The 25895-nt window shown below is 49.7% G+C and overlaps 1 protein-coding gene across 2 annotated transcripts in view; it reads right to left on the bottom strand.

Moving 5' to 3' along the window:
- Positions 1-25895, bottom strand: part of ZFAT (zinc finger and AT-hook domain containing) — a 174830-nt gene that overhangs the window by 96811 nt on the left and 52124 nt on the right. Inside the window, exons 1-3 of one of the 2 annotated variants that reach the window (XM_057737088.1) lie at positions 7596-7716; positions 7303-7491; positions 4968-5118 (exon numbers count right to left, since the gene is read on the bottom strand). In XM_057737088.1, the coding sequence (XP_057593071.1) occupies positions 4968-5118; positions 7303-7491; positions 7596-7626 (371 nt within the window). In that variant the 5' untranslated portion in view covers positions 7627-7716. Of the gene's footprint in view, positions 1-4967; positions 5119-7302; positions 7492-7595; positions 7717-25895 lie in introns of those variants that run through there. The other variant, XM_057737087.1, reaches the window with a different exon arrangement.

The following is a 25895-nucleotide window of genomic DNA, read 5'->3' on the forward strand; positions in this document are numbered from 1 at the left end:
GACCAGGCACGCACACAGATGGGAGAGTGGGTCCCTTTTCCTTGGGAACTAACGGCCCAGGGGGAGAGGAGACAGGTCTCCACACGGCTGCAGGACAGTGTGGAAGTGGTGACAGGAGCACGTGCAGGTAGAAGAGAAGGAGCCCTCCAACCTGGATGAAGGCAGCTGGGAAGAGGAGATGCCTGAGTTGAGGGATGCAGAACAAGGAAGAGGGAGGCAGGAGAAGGAAGAGGGGTGTGTCATTGCTAGGCACACAGTGGCCAAGCAGTGCCCCCAAGCCAACCTGGATGAAATCCAGGGGATTCTAACAGGACCCGCCTTAATGGAATGAATTCAGTCTGCTCCGTGAGACTAGACACTATACAACCTGCTTGGCCTTATTCATTAGTTTTGATCACCCAGACTTGCCTATTCAATCAACTGTTGGGGTAACACTCTCTCTGCTGCAAGTTTCCATGTGAGGGCCACTCATTAGTGAAAGACCCCTGGCCTTCCTCCACGTCCCCACTTCTCCCCAGGAAAAGGGAACTGGTGAATCTGACTGGGGACTTTGGAACAGGACGGAGCCTCCACAGCCGTGCAGACTCCTCCCTTTCTGGTGAGAAGGTATCTGCCTGTGGGCAGCAAGTGATGTAGCAGGTGCTCAGCCAGGAGAGTCTGGTGGCAGCGACCAAGGACCTCGGTGGGGAGGAAAGGGAGGGAGCAGGCCCCGGAGCCAGTCCTGCAGGACAGTCAGTGGGAGCTCAGTGTGACCTGCCCCTGGCTCCCTTCTCCCATGGCTCCACCAGTCATGGACCTGATGTGTGAAGCTCCGTCTTCCTCCTCCTCCATCGTTGCTGGTTCAGAACTCAGACAGGGAAAATAAGGTTGTTCAGTTATCATTTACTGAACTCATACACCACTTTATTAAGACTCGCCTGTGTGTTCCGGGCACTGTGTTAGATTTTGTGTATATGATGGAGAATGAAAGCCTATTCTGTTTCATGGCTCCTTTCTCTCAATATGGCAATGTGTATGCTAAATGAGATGGTAACAGTAATCACAGCTAACGATTACTGAGTACTTACCATGAGCAAAACTCTCTGCTAAGTATTGAATCTCAACCCTATCATTATGCCTGTTTTACAGATGAGAAAACTGAGTATTTACCCAAGATCATACAGTTAGTAAGTGGTGAAGCCGGGATTTGAACCCAAGCAGACTGTCCACTGCTAGAGCCCGCACATTCTTCCAATCCTCCTACTGCCTGGAAACACTGTGAACACCAACCCCCTCCCCGGTGGGACCGTACAGGCAGAGAAGACCTCTGTGTGGGGCTCCCATGGCTGTTGGAACAGGTGCACCTTGTTTCTGAAATCAATAAATGACAGTCACCAAGGTGCTGCAACTTGCACCAGGGACAGGAGTTGGCAGGTGAGCCCAGGAGCCAGGTGAGGCTTCATCTCAGCATACCTGCTCCCTCCGGTCTCTGCCCAGGTTATCCAGCTAGGTCCTCAGAAACACAAACCATCATTTAGTGCCATTAATCAGACACCATTAAGCTGTACCCATTGTAACTGTGAAGTCTATATTTATGGAACTAGCCATACAGCTATGTTTGACCAACACAGCTTACCTTATGTTTTAAATGAAAAATATTTAAACAGATTGCAGTCCATAAACACCAGAGGGTACAAGTCTCATGCTGTCATTAAAATATTCAAATTTGAAAGGCGGTACTATGCCTGCATGCTAAACCCAAGGCTAATTTAAGGAAACTAATTTGGATCTTTCTTAAATAACAAAGATATCCAGAAGGTGATAATTTTACTGGAGGAAGAAACTCTGGGTTCACAGCATTAATTACACAAACAAGTCACGGTACTTCCTTCTCTAGTGCAAGGTCTACAAGGTCTTAGGAGCACCTCTGGCTGATTGTTTCATGTTATTACACGGATACCCGGTCACGCTCTCAGTGCTGCCTCCCACAAGGGTGATGAATCCGAAGAAGTGGCCAAGCCACCTGCACCGGGCTCTCAGTGCAAGCCTGTGCCTGTGGGCTGCTGCACAGAGCTGCAGTGTTGGGTAATTCCTATCACATTATTTCACTCCAAATGCCCCCTATTCATTGAAAGAGGCACTCTCTCCCACTGCATTTTAGAGAGCATTCAGGCAGAGCTTTGAAAGATCAGACCCCTTGATCCAGTTTTTCCACTGCTGGGAATCTAGCGAAAGAAAGAATACAAAATTTGAGTGAAGGTGCTCATTGCATGAGTTTTCACACTAGTTAAGAGCAGAAGCTGCCTGAAGGTTCCAACACAGAGAACTAGTTTGCACATTTTTTTTTCTGCTCACTCATTCATTCATTCATTCTTTCAAAAAAGTATTCCAGGCACTGGGGACACAATAGGGACAGAAACAAACACAGCTCCTGCTCTCTTGGAGCACACCTTCTAGAGGAAAGAGTGGGCCAGCCTGGTAACCATATAAATGGGTAGATAAGGACCACCAGCTCCCTGCTGCCATGCGAACAGGCAGGATGCTCTGGGAGCCCCAGTCAAGGTGGACTGACCCGTCTGGCGGACAGGGCAGGCCGCCCTGAAGACTGGACATTTTTGTAACTATTTATAACTTGTATAACTATTTTATAATTTATACTATAAAATATTAATAGAATGCTTCACAACAGAAGTAGAGACAGATGAAGGATGAACAGGAGTTAACCAAGTCAGAGGAAGGGGAGGCATCCGGGAGGAGGAAGAGGCACCTGCAGGAGAGATTAAGGAAATAAAAAGGACCCTGATGGCTGTAGCAGACGCTGGAGCCAGAGAACCACAGGAAGCACAGGAGGGGGACCAGGCAGGCTGGTGAGGTGGCAGACCATGGAAGACCCTATAGGCCAAGTTCTCCTAGCAGCAATGTGAAAGCCTTAGAGGGTACAATCAAATGTGCATTTACAAAGAGCTCAGTGGCTGCAGTGTGGAGAGCTGAGTAGTGCGCACAGGACATCCTCATGATGTACAGCATGTCACTACAAAACAGTTTGTGAACCATCTGAGTAACAAAGGAAAGTAAAAATAATGTGATTAAGTATTAAAAGCAGGATACAAAATTGCATATAAAATATAAACTCAATTTTATAAAATAAATGGGTTGAAAAAAGACTGGCAGGAAATAACATTAAAAATATTAACAGTGCTTATCTTAGAGTAGTGAGATTATAAATGATCTTTTTCCTTATAGTTTTCTGAACTTCCATCATACAAAAAGCCTCTTTTATAACTATTTTATAATTTAGACTATAAAATATTAATAGACTGCTTCACAACAGAAGTACAGCCTCTATTTTTTTTCAGCCTCTATCTATTGATTAAATATTGAGAATATTTACCTGTAACTAGATTAGCATTGAGTTGAAACCCTCCCAGCAGACCTTGAAATATTATGAAGATAACTAAGGCCTATAAATCAACCTGTGTTGAGACAAGAATGATCTTCAAAATTAATTCCATTTCAATTTTGCCAAAGGAGTGCATATTTTTACATCTTTATCAATTAATTCAGTTGCTCACATTTGCAAGAAGAGAGGACTGAGGCTACAAATTAATGAAGCACCCCAGATGACATGATGTTATAATTTAACAAGAGCACTTTCCACATATGTGATCATTAATTCCCACCACCCAACTAGGTCAGATTCTACTGCACAGTCTTGTGGCTGGTATAAGAGAGGCTCAGAGGCAAAAGCGCTTGTGTCCAGTCACAGTAGAGTGGAAGCTTCATCCAGGCAGTGGCCGTGTCTGTCCTAATCTCTCTCACATCCCCAGTGCCTGGCACTTAACAGGAGTTTAATCTGTTGAGCCAAGTCCAGTAGAAGAGCCTACAGCCAACCCAGGTCTGTCTGGTGCTAGAACTTACACACACATCAAGAACACCTCGTTTCCCCTCTTGCAGAAAAAGAGGGAACCCACTGGCACTGGCATTTTGTCTTTCCTCTCAGCTGGGAAAATGGGTGCAGAACTCAGGTGATGAGAGTTTGCTGATCTACACGAGCAGGTACATAGCACAGCTGAGCCGGTGACCATGGGGTGGGTGTGGGGAACACGCAGGCTAGCTCCCTGTGGGACGTCAACTCGCCCAATGTATTTGGAGGACAGTTTTCAATGTCGATTAAAGTTTTAAGCACTCATATCTTTTAAGATGGCAATTTCAATGCTAGCAGTTTCTCCCACAGGAGGTCTTGAAGAAGTATTGAAAGAGGGATGGACCAGAACCTTGAGTACAGCACTGTCCATCAAGCAAAAACTGGCTGTATACAAACTGTAGTGCAGCCACATGACAGCAGATGCATTTTAAAAATGTGTACTGAAAAGGATAAAGTCAAGGTGTGATAAGTTTAAAAAAATAAGTTGATAACAGTGCCTTTGGAATTTCGTGCTAGGAAAAAAAAAATAAAGCACTATATTTTAGTATATCATGAAAACATTATGGTGGCCTGTGAACCACGCTGTCTATAGTAGTGACTGCGACCAGGAGAGGCGCTGTGGGTTACTGTAACTGCACATCACACAGATGCTGGAACTTTCTACAGGATGCTTGTGTTACTTTTGAAAGTAGGGGGGGAGATAAAGATGTTCTTTTTCATTATAAATTATGGAGCTATAAAAATCAGCTAATTTACTAGTAAGTAAGGCCTTGTTCACACCTCTTTTTATTCAGATGAAACACGTTTGCCTTAAGCAAAACGCTCCATCTTCCTGAAGCCGAGGTGCTGAATTTGCCAGGCCTGCTGCCCTGCCGCACATTCCACAGAGGCTACCTGAGCCCAGCCAGCACACGAGACCCCCCTGGAGGGGCTGCTTCTCAGGTTCAGTCACGAAACCAAAAACCTTCACAGGTGAGTCTGCAAACAGAGTCCTGATAAGCTCACATGCTGGTCCCTCGCACTCTGCGGCAGTGGCTGGATTCACACAGAACAGACACTTTACCTGCTCGACTTCATGGGCTGCTCGTAGGGTGTCTGCTGGATGGCATACTCCTGGTACCCCCTCCGGGGCGCCAGGTCGGCCGCCGTGGCCTCAGGGTCTGCGGCTCCTGTTTCCGGGGGCCCGGCCTCCACCGGAACAATCTTGGTAGCACCTGAGATGGAGAAACAATGCACCGCGCATTAAAGAGGGGTCGTGAGGGCCCTGGACTCCCTCCTCCTAGCACAGAGAGTGGAGCCTGGGAACTGTGTTTCTTTACTGTGTAGCACCCATGCAAGGGACTAGTTTTCCTCCAGTTCACACATTTAACTTCTGTGTTTGTGTGTGGGGGCGGGGGGGAGGGACAAGTTTTCTAATAATCTATCAAAACCTTCTTCTGAGGTACATTTTCACTTGCTCTCTTTATTAAAAAACAAAAACATAGATAGACACACACACACACATATATATATATGCCTCCCTGCAAGATTTCACATAGATCCACATGTTAAACTTTTAAGTAAATGTAAAACAGCATCAAGACAGAATGTGGAATCTACTGTGAACAGGAATCTAAGCTGCCTGGGATCCGGTCCCAGATATGACATCACCCTCCCACCTCTGGGCCTCTCCATCCACCCTGTGAAATGAATGGTTTAGAGTGGAAAACTCAAAGGTCACTTTTACTCGTGCAAGTCTAGGGTGTGAAACGATCAAAGGCCGTTTATAGCAGCACGTGTGCACGAGGGTACATGCACACACACATTATGTATCAAATGCACTAAAGAAAAGGCTTCTATCTACCAATCTACCCCCTTGTTTCTGGAATAGCAAAGGACATTAATTACACTTTTCACCCCCACTTACAGAAGTCTCAAAATACTACCATCAATTTTTAAGAAATCATTATAGAAGCTTTCTCTAGAGACATCGAAACCCAGGAACCTCTCTCCTGGGATTTCCGTTTCCCAGAATAACACTGCTCTGAGACAGGGTGGGGGCAAAGGACTTTCCAGAAACAACTTCTGGTCACATAATCTTTTTTTTTTTTTATAAATTTATTTATTATTTATCTATTTATTTTATTGGCTGTGTTGGGTCTTTTTTGCTGTGTGCGGGCTTTCTTTAATTGCGGTGAGTGGGGGCTGCTCTTCATTGTGGTGCGCGGGTGGCTCACTGCCGTGGCTTCTCTTGTTGCGGAGCACAGGCTCTAGGCACATGGGCTTCAGTAGTTGCAGCACATGGGCTCAATAATTGTGGCTCACGGACTCTAAATCGCAGACTCAGTAGTTGTGTGGCACACGGGCTTAGTTGCTCCGAAGCACGTGGGATCTTCATGGAGCAGGGATCAAACCCGTGTCCCCTGCGTTGGCAGATGCCACAGAGCAACTAAGCCCGTGTGCCACAACTACTGAGCCTGTGCTCTAGAGCCCATGAGCCGCAACTATTGAGCCCGTGTGCCGCAACTATTGAAGCCCACGTGCCTAGAGCCTGTGCTCCGCAACAAGAGAAGCCACTACAATGAGGAGCCTGCACAACACAATGAAGAGTAGTCCCCGCTCGCAGCAACTAGAGAAAGCCTGTGTGCAGCAATGAAGACTCAACACAGCCAATAAATTAAAATAAATTAAAAAAAAAAAAAGAGGCATTCATTCAGCATTTTCATTTTAAATAATGAATTACTATTAGCATTGAAAACAGATGTTTTAAAAGGCTCTAGCTGTCCTCAAAATGCTAAACTTGACTTTCTAAATTTTATTTGACAGCCATCACCCCAAATGGATAAGAAAAAATCCATTATTATACTTTGGAATCTACTATCATAAACTGCTTTTTGTTTAAAGCATCCTTTCGTGGAAGAGGCCTTTTTTAAAAAGGATACTACAATAAATCTAATGCCTAATTTATGTGAAAGGAAAAGGAGATAAGAATTTCTAGTATTATAAAATATATGACGAACCCACTGAAAAAATGCAAAAAAAAGAAAAAGTTAGGAGGAGGGTTTTGGAGAAGCAGCCAACATCCATCAGGTGTGAGTGGTCTTATACTAGGACGGGGCAGTAAAATGTGGGGAGGACATCCAGGAGAGGGGCCAGTGAGGGGACAAAGAGAAAACACTGTCCTTGGCTGCTAAAACAACAAGGACAGGTCGTGGCTGCAGAGGTCGTGGTGGCGGTGGCAGGAGCAGCCCTCGCTCCCTTTCCTCTGGACACAGTCATCCTCCACAGCCCTGCAGTGACAGGTTAATAGGTGATTCAGTGGAGAGCCACGGAGGATCACTGCCCCAGCTTTCAGGCTGCCCGAGGCACAGCCCTGCCCAGAGGTGCCCGTTCTGTCCCCTCCCGCTTGTCACGGTCACCTGGAATCACTTCATGTGCTGTTAAAACCACACTTATGATGGGCTTCTTAGCTCCGGAGACCTGTGCAACCTCCTTTCCTGAGCAGACCTTCTGGACTTTCTCTGCTCTCTGCGTCCGCAGCCTCTTTGGGGCCTTTTCTCGATCATCTTCCTTATACTTCTTCTCCAGTTCAAGGTCAGATTCATTACCTAAGGAGCAAACACCAAGGTGCATAAAGTGTCCTCTTACATCAGTGATGGAGTCAGGGAGCACACACAACCTTTTATGGGATGACAGTAAAGGGGATACACACCTGTGACACAGAGCCTGGTCCACGGCGCCATGCAGGCCACCCTATCACTCGGGCATCACCTTGGCTTCTTCAGTCATTCATTTGACTCCGTAAACGCCACCCTCTGCCCCAGGCCACCACGCGGGCACTGCAGGTACAGCTGATAGGGCAGGCACAGCTGCTCACCTTATTTTCACAAAGCGAACCAGACCTCAGAGTCAATCACCCAACAACACTGCGGAGAAGACGTGGTCTCCTCTAGATTTACAGCCTAAGAAGAAGCCATTCACTTACTCAGCTTACAGTTACTGGGCACCTTCCACGTGCCAGGCTTGGTGGACATGAGAACTGACAGGGCACACACCCGGGCCCTGCCCTCAGAAGCCCTGCAGCCCGAGGGGTAAGAAACACTTCATATCGAAGTGAAGCACACAGGAGTGCGTGCTGTTCCCGATTCTACATAAGAAGGAAACACGGGGAAGGAAAGAACAGGATTGTCTCTTTTCGAGAATCACAGCCACAAACCAGAAATCGCCTGTGCAAGAACCACTTCTTCAGAACATTCTGACAGGGAGACAGGCCCCGCTCCGCACAGCCCTGCGTTAGAGATTGGAGTGGGTGGATGGTCACGGGACAGACACACGGGCAGGAGGATGGTGCAGGCTTGGAAAGTGCTGGAATGCGGGCTGTCAGGGAGCTGATGTTGGACCCAAGAAGTGATAAAGCAGAAGCCGGAGAAATGGGAGAAGTCAGAGGGAGGCAGCCGGGGGCAACTCGGGAAGCCTGTGCTTCCTGTGATTTCAGTCGCCCACAGCCAGACCGCACAGAAACCCACCAACGGACACCCGAGGGAAGACAGGAAATGGAGAAGGGCGCGCTCCGAGGGCGGCACGTGGGCTGCCGGAAAGCTCTCCCAACACTTGGCTAAGGGGGCAGGTGGAGCAAAGCAAACACTTAATCCTCTGTGTTCTATGAATGCAAGTCTTTCCCTGCTTGTCCCAATCATCCAGGTGCTTGAACTTTCTTAGACCTGGTAGAAACAGTCATGAACCTCTTTTAATTGATGGAAAAAGGTCCTTAGTCATATAGTTAGTGTCAGCACCAAACACGATAACGGCAGACTGAAAAGAAACATTAGTAAATGAGATCACGAATCAGACTGTCCTCTGCAAGGCAAAGGGAAAAGTCAAGATGGTTACATCCATCCATCCACCCCTTGAAGAATATGATGTCTCCTAAAAAGCTAAAGAATGGAGCAAAACAAGTTATTCCCAAAGTCACTGCCAGTGCTTACATGATGTTCTATGATTTCTGGTCTGCATCATGCCTGATGGCAGTTTTGAGAGATATACGTGCATAAATAATTATAGCGGAATATACTGGATGCTACAAAGAGGTAGAAACAATATACTATAGGATTTTTTTGCTTTTAAAAGTGATGCTTCACTTTATAAAAGAATTCACCACAGATTACAATTCAATACATGGGTAACAAAGCAGGAATAGATAACATTTAAATTAAAAAAAAACAAAACACCAAAACAAAAGCAACAAGAATCAGAGCTTGCCATAAACTGAACTTGGGTTTAAAGCATGAATCAACTGAACAAGCCAAAGGCATACACACGATGTCAGCTGGCGTGACCACGAAGTAGCTGAAGCCATCAGATACACTCCCCTCACTCTGCACTGCAATGGCTACGTCTGGACTCGGCTTTACACATCATATGTTAAGAATACACTGCAGAACTGGGTGCACGAGGATGGTGGATGGGAGTGGAGGAAAGTCTGGAGGACTGAAACCCAGTAAAGACAAGGCAGTTGGCCCACGTGGAGAAAAGGAGAGTGGATGGGACTCTGGTCTCTCAGCCCAGCTATTCCCACAGCTGCTACTTGTGTCCTTGCATCAGCCACCCTGTCCGGTCCCCAGGGCAACAAAGAGGCCACTCCAGCCACCCCAGCAGCAGGAGCTCCAGGACCCCAGCATGGCCAACGGCGTTTGGGCCAAAGGCTGCCCAGGACTTCTGCGAACAGTTTTCTTCCCTAAGAAAACCTCTCCTTCAGCTGGGCATCGCTATGTCCACTGCCTGGAACTGAGGCAACCACCCAGAACCTACAAGAGATCACGGGAAAGCCCAGGTCGGTGGCTTGAGGGTCAGGAACGGAGGATGGACCCTGGGACGGCAATGGCACAGCCTTGCCCTGAGCCGACCGTGGAACCACCGATCCCCACGCATCTGTGACATGGGAGAACGGGCCTTCCCCCTTTCCAATTCGTTTCTAATTGGTGCTTCTACTAAAATTATCTCAACTAACACACTCTCCAAACCATTTCCCATCTTGACCTGAGAGTGAATTGTTTTTAAGATCCAAACCTGACCCTGTCACTCCCCTGCTTAAAACTCTTCAATGGGGACTTCCCTGGTGGCACAGTGGTTAAGAATATGCCTGCCAATGCAGGGGACATAGATTTGATCCCTGGTCTGGGAAGATCCCACATGCCGCAGAGCAACTAAGCCTGTGTGCCACAACTACTGAGCTTGCACTCTAGAGCCCGCAAGCCACTGCTGAGCCCACACAATGCAATTATTGAAGCCTGTGTTCTCTAGGGCCTACATGCCACAACTACTGAGCTCAAGTCCTGCAACTACTGAAGCCCACATGCCTAGAGCCTGTGCTCCACAACAAGAGAAGCCACCATAAAGAGTAGCCCCTGCTCACCGCAACTAGAGAAAGCCCACACAGCAACAAACACCCAACACAGCCAATAAATAAATGAATAAATTAAAAAAAAAAGAACAAATACATTCTCTGGTGCTGGGATAATTTCCAAGTAAATATTTCTTTCTTTTGTGTAGAAACGATGGTTTGTTTGAAGATGGACCCTCAGAAAATTTGAAAATAGGAAAACAAGAAAAAAAAGCTTACAAAGAGAACGTTTTATTAAGTACGAGGGAATCAAGGTTGAACTTGGTATTAGAGATAGAAATTCTGTTTTCAGAAGCCACCACAATGAGAAGCCCGCACACTGCAATGAAGACCCAACACAGCCAACAAAAAAAAAAGAAAGAAAAACTCTTTAATGGCTTCCCTCCCATCTCCATGAGCAGAAAGTGCTAAATAAAGTCCTCCAAGATTCGCCATCAGTCATCTCTCCCACGGCCCCCACACCCTCAAGGCCAAGATTCCCAAGCACACACCCACATGGTCTTATCTGCTCACCCCTTTGGGCTCCAGCAATACTGAACTACAGCCCCTGGAATTGCACACAGGTTCACATAACATCCAACACCCAATCCACAGGCCCCTGCTTGTCCAGATGACAAAAGCAGTTCAGATTTACACACACACACACACACACACCCAAGATATCAACATATCAACAGTCGAACTTCCCGCACTGCTTTGCAATTATCTCTTTGGAGGCCTCATCTGTGCTGTGACCTCCAGGAAATTGGGTGTCTTCTTGTTATTTTATTGAGCCTGACACAGGCCAATAGCAGACAGAAGACCTAACCTAGAACACAAAGAAGACCTGCCCTGTGGTGCTCAAAAGGGCGAAGCTAGGACCCATGGGTAGAGGTCAGCAACAGACTTCTCCAGAGGAAGAAATTCCCAGCCGTTAGAGCCATCCAACGAGCGAGGGGTGGCTTTAGAGATGCGTTTCTCAGGAGGGTTTCCAAGGAGCGTAACACAGCAATCACGACGCCGTGGGAGAGAATGAACCACGTGGGGGGTGAGATCAGAACAGCTCTGCATCTCTGAATTCCGAGGCCCTCCCCACGGGGAGAGAGAGCCACTACAGGAGGAGGAGGGGAGGAGAAAGGAGGTGGAGGAGCAGGTAACACGAGACAGGACAAGAAAATGCTGAGTGAGACAGCGGGCGATGGAAGGAGATGCACCTTCCGCCTCCTGGACGGCCACCGGCGGCCTTCTGGGCCTGTGTGGGCTCGGATCCTCCCCGCAGCAAATGCCGCGGGGCTCTCACCGTGTCCCCGAGGCCCACACCCGACCTTGGCAGCAGCTACGGTGGACAACCAGGCTCACCCTGCACCCAGCATCCGACCTCAAGCTTGCACACGTGTCTTACAGCATTCAAGCAGGGCCCCGGCAGGCCAGAGGTAAAGCTGGGGAGACCTCAGTCAACGAGGGTGGGAGCCCGTGCATACCCGTTCTGGGCTGCTGACCTGGGTGACCGTTTCTGGGAGACGTTCTGGAAGCTTCGAGATCCTGGCACAGTCGAGCCCCCGCTGACCACAGCAGGAACCCAGTAACAAACCCTTGTCTCTCCCCCTTCTCGTCTCCCCCTCCCCACCCCCCTCACTCCTGCTTCCTGGGATCACCACCCCAGTAACCACCCGCAGCTGGGGCAGCTTGCGGGGAGCATCAGCTAAGGCTCTCCCCATCAGAACTGACCCGAATGCGCACCTCCAAGCCCCCACGCCCTCCATCAAGTCTCTGTGGCCTCATGTGACAGGGACCACAGCCCAGTCGGCTACATTCCACGCTCGGGAGCTTCCAGGAGTTTCCACAGTAAGTTCTCCCACTGATCCAGGCACCACGTGGCAGGCACTGTACCAGCAGCCTTGGAAATGATTCTTGGAGGTGATCTTAACTCGATTCCTTGAGGACTGGAGCACTGTGGAAAGAACACAGCCCCCACAGAACAAGAAGTGTGTGCGTGCAGGAAGCAGCAGATAATTCTGGGTAAAACGCCGAGTATAAGAAAGGTGAGCGGAGAGGTGGAAGAAGGGCAGGCAGGGACAGACCACGGAGACCCTGGACCACAAAGGCAAGAGTCTCCCGTAGAGAAGACGGTTCTCTGCCCCATCCCTGCACCCAGCCCACCACACCAGCACAACTATCTATTTTTATTCCCAGCAACAGATTGAGCACATAGTAGGTGCTCCACACTTGTGTGCAGAAAGCAGGGAGGGTGGAGGGAGAAAGAGAGGGACATCGGAATAAAACCTGTGGGTAACTGTGCTCACTCCCTTTGGACATCAAAGAAGTCCTCACTTCCACTTGACCTGCTTGTTTGGGGATTTCCCTGCATCCTCACTTGACCCATCTGTGTACTTTTCCAAGTTGCCACCGAACCGCCTCCTGCACGCAGCCCAGGAGTCCTGCATCCCTCCCTGGGCTCGCCTGCACCATGGTCTCGCGTCTGGAGCTTCCACAGAGTGCCCTGCTTCCAGCCACTCTTCACCGTGTGTGGGCGGCTGGGAGGAGAAGCACAGCATGAGGCACGTCTGAGTCTCTCCCTGCTTCCTACGCAGGCTGTCCACTTCCCAAGTCTCTCCCTCCACGCTGATCTTCTACCCTGGTGTTTTGGCATGTGATGTGTGTAGCATTTGCTGAAGAATGAGGTAGGGAGTTGCATCTCTGGTTTCCAGTCTCTACAGGTAACTTGATTTAATCAGCAAGGGTCCCACTGCCAGCATCACTGGTCCCTTGGGAGTCGGGAGAAGAGAAAGTCCCAAGACCTCATAAGAACCTCCACTGACAAGTCCTGGCTCTCCGTCCACATTCCCCATCCAAACTATTCCAGGACAGGTCCAACTCTCCAGGTTCAAGGTGGAAACACCTCTCACTCCAGACCTGATGCTGCTGGAACCTGAGACAAATTAACCCACCAGGCTCTGTGGACACGCTCACTTTTACTTGTAGGACTCTTCCTGGTTGTGACTCAGAAAGGCCGAGTCCACTTCGGGTCTGACTCCAGGTCTGCCTCTTCAGTTTCTCTGCCTGTTCACCAGTTACAAACCTCTCCTCAATCTGGTTAAGTATTCACATCAAGTATTGCTCTTCTGAAAACAGAATTTCTATCTCTAATACCAAGTTCAACATTGATTCCCTTGTACTTAATAAAATGTTCTCTTTGTAAGCTTTTTTTTCTTGCTTTCCTATTTTCCAATTTTCTCAGGGTCCATCTTCAAACAAACCATCATTTCTACACAAAAGAAAGAAATATTTACTTGGAAATTATCCCAGCACTACAGAATGTATTTGTTCTTTTTTTTTTTTTTTTTTTTCAATTTATTTATTGGCTGTGTTGGGTGTTCGTTGCTGTGTGGGCTTTCTCTAGTTGCGGTGAGCAGGGGCTACTCTTTGTGGTGGCTTCTCTTGTTGTGGAGCACGGGCTCTAGGCATATGGGCTTCAGTAGTTGCAGCACATGAGCTCAGTAGTTGTGGTGCACGGGCTTAGTTGCTCCACGGCATGTGGGATTCTCCCGGACCAGGGATCAAATCTATGTCCCCATGTTGGCAGGCAGATTCATAACCACTGCGCTGCCAGGGAAGTCCCAGAATGTATTTATTCTTTACCAGGTACAGTTCACTCAACAGATGCTTATGGAGCAGCAGGCCCAGTTCTAGGCATTTGTGATACTGCAAGATACAAAACAGAGAGAGACCCTGCCTTCTGGAATTTACATGCTGGTGGGGAAAGACAGACAATACGGCTAAAACAAATAAGTAAATTACATAATATATCAGAAGGTAATTTTAAAATTTCTCATTTTACCCGTGCCTAGTGAAAGAGCACAGGCATTTGGAAGAGGAACAAGTCTGATTTTTTTTTTTAAGAGAACTACTCCTTAGAGGGCCCTATTGCATTCTGCAAAAGAAAAACAATCTTTGATCAGAATCTCATAAAATAAAAAAAAAGCATCTTATAAAAATCTGCCCCTTTTAAAGGAATAAAACAAATCTGAATTTTTATGTGATGTGGTTCAGTGCTCTAAAAAACACCTCTCACACGACCAGCTCCTATTGCTGAGGAAAGTGACTGTGACAGGGCTTGTGTATTTCTTGTTCCCCGAGACAGTGTAAGCGCAAGGCAGCCTGGCAGGACTGAGCCCATCTGGACACCCACACCAGGCCGCTACGCTGCAGGGCTCCATGAAGTGGAGAGAGACGGGTGAGGCCTCACCTTCACGACACAGGAGAGTCAGCCCTTCATTAGACAGATCACAAGGGAAGGCCCCTCGGACACCGGGCTCTGGGGACTCAGAGAGGAGCTGGGTCTGTCTCTGCCCTGAAAGAGATGAGCAAATGCGGACAGAGCCCCCCCCCCCCCCCCCGTTAGAAAGCCCCTCACGCCATCTTCTCCGTTCGTGCTCGGGCCCTAGAGAAGTTTAGTCCTAAGCCTATTACAAAGGCCCAGCGACATGCCTGAGTCCCTCCGATGGCAAAGCGCGGGCTCCCCGCTGCCCTCTCCTGCCTCCAATGGGCCAGGAGGAGAAGTTTAAACCAAGGACCGGAGAGGAACCAATGAACAGTGGGCCCCATGGTGACAGGTGGTAGTCAAGTGGCAAAGCCCAGTACTATCCTATGGGGGCCGAGAGGACAGGTGGGCCTGGCTGGTGGGTCGTGAGGTCCTCGACCATCACCCTTTCTCCGTGGGGAGTGGTGCTCAGCTTAAAAGCTCTTCGTGCACCACAATGCCTGGTCTTGCTTCTAAGAAACCCCTCTCTTCCCCCCACCTCCCTCTGACCAGGCCCTGATCCATGTGTGCTGAAGGCTGGCTGAGGAGAGGCTGGCTGGCACCTGCCCGGTGCTCCCTCAGCCGAGTCCCCAGCAACAGCAGGAGGCCACTTGCTCCCAATCACTTTGCAGATGAAAGGCCCGCCTGGGCGCCCACCTGCCTGCGGGAAGGCACACAGTGCAGGGACTGCACAGCTGGCGGCCCCGGTACAGCAGACGGCTGCCCCAGCCCCACTTCCAGGGCCCGGCACTTAAAATCCCGTCATGCTTGGTGTACCCCCCCAAAAGAAATAATAAATAAATTTTAAAAAAATAAAATAAAAATAAAATAAAATCCCGTCTTGCTTGGCAATGGCGGTCCAGTTCTTCCACTCTGCAGCCACGCTCCTGCTACAAAGCAGCAATTCTTGAAAAGTGAAGAAAACCAGAGTTTCTGTTCTGTTCAGACTAGTAAATGTGTATCTTCCCTGCAGTGAGACAGACTAAACCCTCTGGCAATGAACAAGGCCAGCTGAAGGTGGCTCTTCAGACACAATCAGAGAACCCCAGCTGACACCCAGACTCCTGGGCTGATGCCGATAGGTAATCTGGGATAATTTACTCACTCTTGTTTCAGAGAATGCCCAGCTGACCCGCTGGGCGACGCAGAGTGCCTGGTGAGGAATGGGCAGCAAATTGGCCTCTTTCAATAAATACACCCAGCGTGGAAAGTGAAGACAGTGAGGGGAGCCGGGGGTGAGGGAGCACCCGGCTCACACGCCAAGTCTTCTAGGTAGTGTTTTCGAGACAAACTGCTTTCCAAATATGCTGCTACGTTTGCATGTGTTCATTATGCAATGAATTTTAAGGGAGTATTTTATCTTCAAATTGTACGAAACACCAGTAGCACCTTCACTGAGCTCTAGAAAAGACTCTATCCAAAAGAAAGGTTTTAAGTGAGATCAAGAGCTGAAATCTGTCTGCGATGCTTAAAAGGCAGAAGAGATGGGATACCATCAACCCGCCCCAGTAGGCCAGCCAGGGCACAGGAAGGAAGGTCAGCGTTAATCCCATTAGCAACACTGGGTTTGAGACTGAAGTTATCTGACCATGGTCTACGCCTGTCTGGTCCTCTTCCTTTAGTCAATAATCATGAGACGGGGGTAACCTGTACCGCTATAAGAGCACAACCTCATTTTGAGAGGCACATTACAGTTTGCAAAGCACTTCTGTGAGCACTAACTAGCACCTGTAACTCTACTATCATGTGCACACTGCACCTTTTTAATCCGTTTTCTTTACATCTCACTTTTTCCTCCAAGGCTCTAACGAACATGCTTTTCTGGAACACAAGGCGCTTGGCTGAAGTGCCCTCGCCCACCAAATGCCACACCGTGCCACGCCACAGTCTGAGTCCAGCATTGGGAGGTGCTTTTCAAACTTTTTTTTTTTTTTTGGCAGTAGGACATTTGGAGTGAATTCTTTAAGCAATTTCAATATAAACAATCAATAAAAGGTCATGACTTCTCTGGTTAAAGTGGGTGGGGTCCAGCCCAGCCTCCCCCTCGCTCCCCCCCACATCGCCCTCCCAGCCCTCCATCCTCAGCTGCAAATGCCTCCAAGAGCCCTGGAAACAGCCTTAAAACAAGCAGATGAGGACGTAGGAGGGACTGTGTCGAACACCGCTTTCACCACAGTCCCTGCTCTGAGCGGCCACCGTAGAGTCCGGCCGTGTGAGCTACACTGCAGCCTCTGCCTTCCAGCTGGACCAATTCACAACTCTCTAAACCTAGGGTCCGAATCTGCAAAATGAGCTGCTGTGAGGTTCGGTGAAGGAAGGTCGCAGAGTCCTCCCACGCGGGGAATCACTCGGTCACCTTCAGGTCACGTTTGGGGCCGCTGCCTTCATGCCTAAAGACGCACACGTGCAGCTGAGGGCTGGGCTGGGATCACGCTTCCCGGCGGTCCCGCCTGGTGTGTGCTCACAGGAGAGATGCAGGAAGGGCTGCCTCACCACCCCCCACCCCCAAACCTGGCATATTCTGCAGAGTCACTGACGTTCTGGGAACCATATCATTTAATTCCCTGACATCTGTGCATCGCTGCTCTTCAACCCCAGAACACTGACAGAATTCTTTACATCTCATTTCCTTTTGAAAACATGGCATGTAAAGATGACACGGCGACGTGGAGGCAGGAGTTCCTGGGTGGGTGCACACCCCCCTCAGTGCTGAGACCCCCACCACCACGACGGCACCCGGGGCCCTCACGCTGGGGGAGATCCTGATTTCAGCTGGAGGCAGCGCTGCTTAAGAAGCAGACAAGCATGTGCCCCATCTTAAGGGTAATGAGCAAAGATCCAGTGTCCCCAGTGCTCCACGGGCCCCTCCAGGCCCGCCCTCACCTGTCTGCACCTAGCTCCTGGAGGCTGGCCTGTACGGGTCACACGGGGACTCCACTACCCTCTGGCTTCCCACTGGGAGGGAGCGAGGGGAGGGAGGGGTGGTAGTCTCCAGGCCCGCTCCCTGCAAAAGCTGCAGTTCTCCCTGCAGCTCTCTCCTGTCTCTATACCTAGGGTGACGACAACTCCCCACTGTCCCCACCCTCCCCCAGGACCAACACCTGACCACACTTTACAGATAATCCCTTTATTAAACTCTCAAGTTGCCATCTGCTTCCTGCCGGCTCCACGGGGCAACGCTTTCAGTCATCTCTCGATGACCTCTCTTTTCAGCCCCTAAATCTCATCTTCACCCCTCCCACTTCAAGCATCCTCCACTGACACGGCTTCTGCTCGGGTCAGCACAAGGCACGTTCCGAAGACCAACAGACTCGTATCCCAGCCTAGTCTCATTTACTCTCCCTGCATCACTGACCATCGCTGACCCATCCCTGTCCCCCTTTAAGGCAGCCTTCCTGCTTTCCCCTCCCTCTGGACGCTCAGCAGGGGGTCCTCAGGAAGTCGCCCTGCTGTTTGCTTCTGTTCCACCCCAACCCCGATGACCACTTGTGCCCTCACCCGCCAAGGGCCCACCTGCTGGCCCCACACCCAGGTGATAACACCCCCATGGACACCTAGAGTCCACCAAACTCAATTGTGACCAGAACGAACTCATCCTCTCTCCCCCCAGACCTGCTTCTCCCTTGGGTTCTCAAGATCAGCAGGGGCCGCCCTCCACCCTAACACCCAAGCCAAAAGCTAGGCCCCCTCCCTGCCACTCATCCGGCTTCCTGCCCACACCAACCTCTGCCCGGGGCCTGGGAATCACACTTCCTCAGCAGTTCTAGAATATACCCCCTTCTTCCACCCCCACTGCCACTGCTGAAACCAGATACCGCAGACCCTCTACCGGACTCTGTACCAGCCTCCTACACTGTCTCCCCCGTCTCCCTGGACCACGTGCGGCCAGCGGGCTCGTCTGGGCCTTATGAGATGCTATTCCCTCTGCCAGGCTGCATTCCATGTGCCTCCCCGCCCTTCTTCCATCTCTCCCCTCCACCCCCACCCATGCTTCAGAACACCAGGCCCATGTGGCCGGCAAAGCTCTGCCCAAGCCCTTGCTGACCTGCCCTGCTCTCCCAGGCTGCTCCCAGCACCTTCTCTGAGCTCCCGTAAGCCCCCACGTAGCCTCTGCAGGTGCTCAGCACACTTCCCCGAAGTGTCAGCGTCATCTGTTCGCCCGGCCCACCACACACTGAACAACTTTACTACACAAACGTCTGTTCATCTGACATCACGCAGTCAGCAACTGCTACACACCTGGTAGACAAACAGTAGGTGCTCAATCAATGCTTCTGATGAATTAATGAAAGATCTACGGCAGGGTTTCAAAAATATTCCCACTTTTCTCAGCTCCTAACCACGCGTGCGTGCGCACATGTGCGCGCGCGCACACACACACACACACACTCACACTCTAACTCTGACGAGCTTCTCTGACTTTACTAAGAAAAATGAAGCTCGTCTGCTACAAAAGCTCTCAGCTAAGCTCCTTTTGTCTCAGAATCTCCCTGCTCTGGGCTCACCATCCCCTCCTGTCCTAGAGGAGCTCCTTTGTGAGGGATATTGCTCCGCTTTCCAACTCCACACTCCTAGAGGTGGGCTCTGCGTCTGCATCGCCCTGTAACTCCCCAAGGGACTTCACAGGGTGCCCTCCCTGGAATAACATCCAAGCAAGGCGAGCTGCCTTGGGAACGAGCAGATGAAGAGTTAACTGTACAGGCAATCGTACATTTGTAGAAATCAGTTCATGGGCACTCATCTATAATTAACAGCGCTAATATTCTAAAGTACCTATTCCAAATTGCCCAAGAACTAATTAAATCTCAGAACACCCCAGAGAGTCAAGTGTTATCAGCCACATTAATAAAAAGCCCAGAACAGTTGTCAGAACAGCAGACTGAGAAGGGATTATATTCTGGGACTCTGCCACTGATTCACGCCACGCTGCTAATGCAGCAGTTTAAGGAACTTATTAGCCCGAGATCCTTCCATCGAACCTGCTGAATATGCATCACCCTTGCCTTCCCTCTTCCCCTCAGGCTTCCTCGCGCCTTCCTGTCTCTCTCGCTCTGAGGGAAGGCCAGGCGAGCACCTGCTCCAAGCACCGCGTCCCACAGGCAGACAGCTATGAGCATGAGCACATGCAGAGTACGCGGCCATCAGCCTCCTCGCGAGCCTGTCCTCGCTACACACTCGCCGCAGTGAACGAGGCAGCATTCCTCAGACGCGCTCCCAGCCCCTCACCTGCAGGCTTTTGCAGGAACCATCATGAGGGGAATGCCTAGCCGTCCCCCTCCCTGCCCCCCTCATCACCCTGAGACATGGAGTTCATGGACCCTCTCTCCAGGGAGCCCTCCAGGATGCACCTGTAGGCGCGGCGTCCTGCCCTGCCCACCCCTGCCCTGGGCCGGCCCCTCCATCATCCTGTATCTATTCACCCCTTGGTCCTCCTCCCTGGGCTCAGCTGCTCAAGAGAAGAGACTCATCTTACTCGCTTCGATCCCCAAAGCCTGGCCTAGTGCCCAGCAACAAGCTCAGGAAGGAGGAGAAAAAAGAGAAGAGAATCAGCCGCTGCAGGGCTCTCAGCCCCCAGCTTCAGCCAGCTCCTCGGCAGCTGGGAAGCACCAGGCACAGCAGGAAGTCCGGCTTTAAAGGCTGCTGGGCCTCGCGCCCCGGCCACGGGCCGTTCACTGCAGCACTTCTCAGCAACCGGGCTGTTACGGTGAGAGACTCCTTCTCAAAACGAGGGGCATAATACACAGCTGCCACTTGTCTGAAGAGCCATCACCTGGAGCAAAGGGCCCCTGTCACAGGCCCCATCCATGACATCATGTCCCTCCAGGCAGGATACAGGCAGCCCCTTGAACTGCACACAGCACAACGCAAGGGGGCTGCGGCACAGCCTCTGGCCGGCCTCCAAGATGCCGGACAAGAAAGTCCTCCTTCCAAAGCCCTGACATACAGTCCTGCTTGGGTGGGATTTAGTTCGCTCTTCTTCTCCCCTGGCCCCTGCCCCGCACTGTGAAAAAGGGCACTAAGTGCCCTCTGGTTACCTGAGAGTCACAGCAAGTCTGTCACGGAGAGCACGGGTGCATGGAGCCAGCTCCATGCCTGACTTACATCACATGTCTCACACTGGGACACTTAGTCACCAAAGGGACTGGAGGTTTAATTCGGGTGGAGAATCAGAGGACCCACATCCTAAGATGGCTGGATCCACGTGACAAAAGCTGGAGCTCAGACGTCGAAGGGACCAGGATTCACGGAATCATCAGCTGGCCGCGGGCAGCTTCCTCTGTCTAGCAGAGCCTGCTTCTTCATCTAAGTGATGAGCTGGCAGCCTACCTTGGCACCCAGCAGGAGGATGAGAACAGATGCTCAGCGCCCGGGCAGCCACTGGCACAGGTGGGCACATGGTAAAAGGAGGCATCATCACCATTGTGGGGCCCAGCTGGGGCCAACAAGCGTCACGGTCCCGCTGACCCAGGCCCGGGATTCTGCAGACCTACGGGAAGCTCTGGACCAGCTCACCTCTGGCATTCTGGAAGCATGTAAATAAGCATCTGCCAAACTCAGCAGCCTGGGCCACACCCACAGTTTGCTCACCCAGGGCCCATCTCTGGGGCCTGTCGGGACTCCCATGGGCTTAAGGCTGTAGCTCTCACTCTCCTCCTTCCATAAACAACTCTGATGATGGAACCCATTCTCATTTATCTGAATTTTATTCCAAGTATCAGAAGCTATTGGAGAGAGAAAGGTCATGTGCAGGCATTTTCCTTCAGCGGACGTTTACCAGGGCTGCCTGCACTGGGGCACCATGCCGTCCTCAAGAATGACAAAGAGCTAGTGAGCAGCCTTAGAGGGTTGAGGGAGGCTTTCCAAGAAGAAAAAGCTGCCTGCACAAAAGAGGCCATGGGACAAGTGGGGCAGAAGGCAGGCAGAGGTGAGACCCCTCCATGCAGGGGACAGGAGGCCCTGGGAGGATGCTCAGCAGGAATGTGACATGTCACCTTAGCATGTGACATCACTGTGTGAAGGGTGGGCTTATGGGGAGCAGGTCTAGAAGTGGAGCCACCAGTCCACTATGCAACGTCCACATGAGAGATGCGAAGGCCAGACTCAGGGCCGGGAGGACGGCAGAGAGGAGACCACGGGCTCCAGAATCGCGGGGAAGAGGTCAGCAGGCTGATGGGGCCGGCAGCTTGGGGTGAGCGGGGGGACAACTCAAGGATGACTCCAGATTCTAGCTTAGATGACTGCATAGCACCAGCAAAGGAGAGGTAACTTTCACAGGCAACCCTCAAATACCAGTGAAAAAAATGACAGCGGAAACCTGAAATGTGAAGAGCAGGGTAGAAGGAGGAAGGAAGGAAAACAACTAGAGTCAAAAGCTGAGTGGAAGCCAATATGATGGCCGGACAGACAGTCAGAAACATGAAGCCGGGACCTCTCCCGCATCATGTGACCCACCCCACACAGAAACGTAAATGGAAGTGATGAAACCATGCTGAGTTTCCCACCATCAGACACTGCACAGTCCTAGTGTCCGCTCTATGAGGATTCATGCTTTCACTCACAAGACATTTACTGAGCCCTGGCTGTAGACGAGTGTATTTTTTCGGAGGGCAAACGGAAGCAGGGCATGCCAAGCAGAATAAACAATGCACAAGAAACCGAGAGAGCTCAGGGCGCTGTGGCCTCTGGACGTCCATTACAGAGCTGTAGGTGGGCACCGTGGGAGGGGGTGAGAAATCGGGGGGTGGGGGGGGAGGCGGCTGCCAGGTCATACAAATGACCCAGCAGGTTCCTGAGGAGGCTGGACTGTCTCTGAGCAGCGGTGGGTGTCAGGGCGGGCTGTCTCCAGGGAGAGGATGTGACCGGTCTGCATTTCAGAAGGACGGCTCTAATGGCAGGGTGAGCCGCGCTTTCCAAAGCAGAAGGCACATACCCAGGGATGCCTGGGACAGCCCACTTAGGTCTGGGAAGGACGTAGTAGAATATCTCTTTACCCTTCTTACCTCTCCCTTGTGAAATGTATATCTTATGTATGTTTCATAGCACCTATAACGCAGGCTCACGGCAGTGTATGTATTTGAGCCAAATGCCGGAGATTCCCATCCCAGGTGCACCGCTTCCTTCCGTGTCACACTGCACGGCATGCTTGCCTCAGTTTCCTAGTTTGTGAAATGAGGATAAAAACAGTAACCATCTGTAAAACAACTTTACCCCAATTAAAAAAAAAAAAAAACAGTAACCATTTCATAGGGTTTTTGTGAAGAAAAAATCAAGCTCACAAAACGAGCTTTCCTTGTCGTTCTGCTGCAGCTTCTCAGGAGGCTCTGCTCAGACTCTCAGAACAGGCCCATAGGAAGAACTCCACAGATGCTTATTAAATTTTAAAAATGGAGCTTATTAGTGAATAAGTAATATTATAGGTAAATATTTATTGGGGATATATTTGCAAATCACTGATGCACACCGAGCATGGATGGGAGAGGGAGGGCAGACCAGACCTGTCACCCCAGAGTCCACATAGGCGATGATGAAGCCTGACCCACGAAAACAGCAGCAGAGACGCAGAGAGGAATCAACTGACTTTAGCAGAAAAAGTCAACGGACCGTGGCGAGTGGCCAGATGTGACAGGTGAGGGAGAGGTCTCTGGATGAGACACCCTGATGGGGTGGCCAGTCACCAGGAGGGAAGATCAGAGGAACATTTATAAGGAGCCTGTGGGACCCCACACTGAGACCCAGGTCCCCAAACCACAGCTATGGGCAAATCTATGGAAATGGTAGGAGCCATGCGGTGGCCACTAGTGACAGCCACCAAACATTTTCAGTCCTCCCCGACCCTGGGCACAGCAGGGTGGCCCTCCCTGGCCCTCGACATTGGGGGACATCCGTTCTGGCCAATGAACTGGGTGGGCAAGAATAACAGGTCATTTCTGGGCTGACGTGAAACCCTCGGGCTCTCCTCCCCTCCTGCCCAGGAACCAGCTACGTGCAGGACGGTGGCTGCTCTCTCTGCCTGGGTCCCTGGGTGAGCAGAAACATCTTTCTGACATCTTGAGACACTGCAGCAGAACGAGAAGGAAAGCTCGGTTCTGGGAGGCCACCGCGACGAGGGAGGCTGGTTCTAAGGGCGTAACCTGGCCCACACCGATAGAACCCGCGACAGTTAAGGGCTAAACAGAAGGGCCCGAGCTCACAAAGCAGATGGGGCAGGAGGAACTGGAGAGACTGGAGGAAAGTGGGGCAAGAGGGGCGTCACAGAAAGGTGACTGTCCCAAAGTTCCACATTTCCAAGCACACCGAGACCCACGTATGCTTGGAGACAGCTGCACTCTGCATTCCCTGATTAGCACAGAGAGAAAACAAGGGTTCACCAGGCAGGGAAAGGAAACAGACTCCACCTCTTTCCACAGAGAGAAGTGTGCTACTCAGAGGCTGACACTGCTCTACCTTTCCACCTGCAAATTTTCAAACCCGACTCACTCAAAACAGTTTTCAATCACAGCAGCTACTTATCAAGTCAGCTGTTTTGTTAACACAAATACAGTAGAAGACACTTGAAATATTGCTGTAGAAAATCCTCATGAAGATTATAGGTGAATCTTAGGTAAAATCTTAAAATAAATGCCTTGTCTTCTTTAGGGAGGATTTCACAAGAATAAGAGCAAAGTTTTGCAACTCTCCTTGCATAAAATGACCCCAGAAATAACAAGCTTAGAAAGGTTCAGAAGTCACTTTTATAAACTTGACATATTGATTTCTGTAGGCTGCAAAATGTTTTTCAAAAACACCAGCTGTTTCACATAATGGCATTGGAAACAAAAATCTCTTTTCCTGGTTTCTTTTACTATTCAAATGCAGAATAAAATAAATAAATGTTGAATACATATCAGAAATGTTATTTTAACTTGCCATGGTTCAGTGTAGGGAAAAAGCTTATTTTGTTTTCTTCTAATTGTTTTAACAAGCAAAAGAGTCAAGGCCGATTGTTTGAAATGTCACTAAACTGCTCTCTACAGAGCATGTATTAAAACAATTATGCAAGAATTTTCCAAATTGTAATATTGTGCTTGGCAAACTCAGGAACGTGGAGCAATCATCACAGGGACGTCGGCCACAAGGCAGCTGGGCATAAGGTCATTTCTGCATATTTTAGAGGCTTCAACAGTGGCCAGGAAGGGAAAAACACCCAGAGCTGCTACTTTTCCTTTTGGTATTTGTTAAATTACAGTCCACTTAGGTCATTCAGATCAATGGACCACGAGGCCACTTTCTATACAGCATAGCACTGGAGGAAGCTGATAATCTTATTAGAAAGGACTGTGCCTGCCTGCCGCTGCTGAAGAGACTGCCTAACTAATTACAGAATAGGAAATAAACATCGGGAACCGCACAGCGTAGAACTTTCATTTCCTATGAGGTTAGAGAAAAAGCTGAGAGAGGTACACTGAAATGAACAAAATCAACATCCACGAAGTAGAAAGGAGACTGGGTTTAAGACACAAACATGGTAGAGGTGGGCCGGCCACAGGGTAGGAGTGGGGAGACACGGGATGGTACCCAGCACGACCCCCAGTGAGCTGTGTGACTGCATAATCACCACTTCTGGACCTCAACTTCCTCAATGATAAAACTATGAAATTGGTTTGAAAAGGGAGATTTCTAAGCCAATCTTAGAAGGTCACATATTGTGTGGTTCAGTGGGTGACTACACAGCGGGAACACAAGAGAGACATCTGTAGTGAGGAACAGCCTTGGTGGCTACACAAACCTACACGTGTGATGAATGATGAACTACACACACAGCATCTCACTGTCAAGGTCCTGAACTTGACATTGTGCTCTAGCTACGTAAGATGTCACCATTGGGGGAAGCAGGGTAAAGGGTACATGAGACATCTCTATACTATTTTTGGAACTTCCTGTTATTCCAGTAATTGTTTCAAAATATGAAGCTTTACTTCTTAAAGGGTTTCTTAGACTTGGAACCAGACCCTTATTATTTTCTCTGTGGACCCTATGATTTGAAATACTTTATCTACCAAACTGCACTTGTGAAGATCATTCCTTTGGCCATATTTATTTATCAAATATATATAACTGTCTTACTTTACAACTTTCACCAAAATACAATTTCCAGATGGATCAAAGATATAGATAAAAAATGAAACCATACAAATAACAGAGGAATATACTGAAGGTTATTTTTTATTATTTTAGGGTATAGGTAAGTGTTCTAAGCTATGATAAATAGGGCAAGAAATTTAAAAGCAATATTTGACAGAAGAGACAATGCTGATATTTAAAACTCCAGTAACTGCAAAAGAAAAAAAAGCAAT

This window comes from Hippopotamus amphibius, chromosome 5, assembly GCF_030028045.1.
Source record: "Hippopotamus amphibius kiboko isolate mHipAmp2 chromosome 5, mHipAmp2.hap2, whole genome shotgun sequence".
Taxonomy (NCBI): Eukaryota; Metazoa; Chordata; class Mammalia; order Artiodactyla; family Hippopotamidae; genus Hippopotamus; species Hippopotamus amphibius.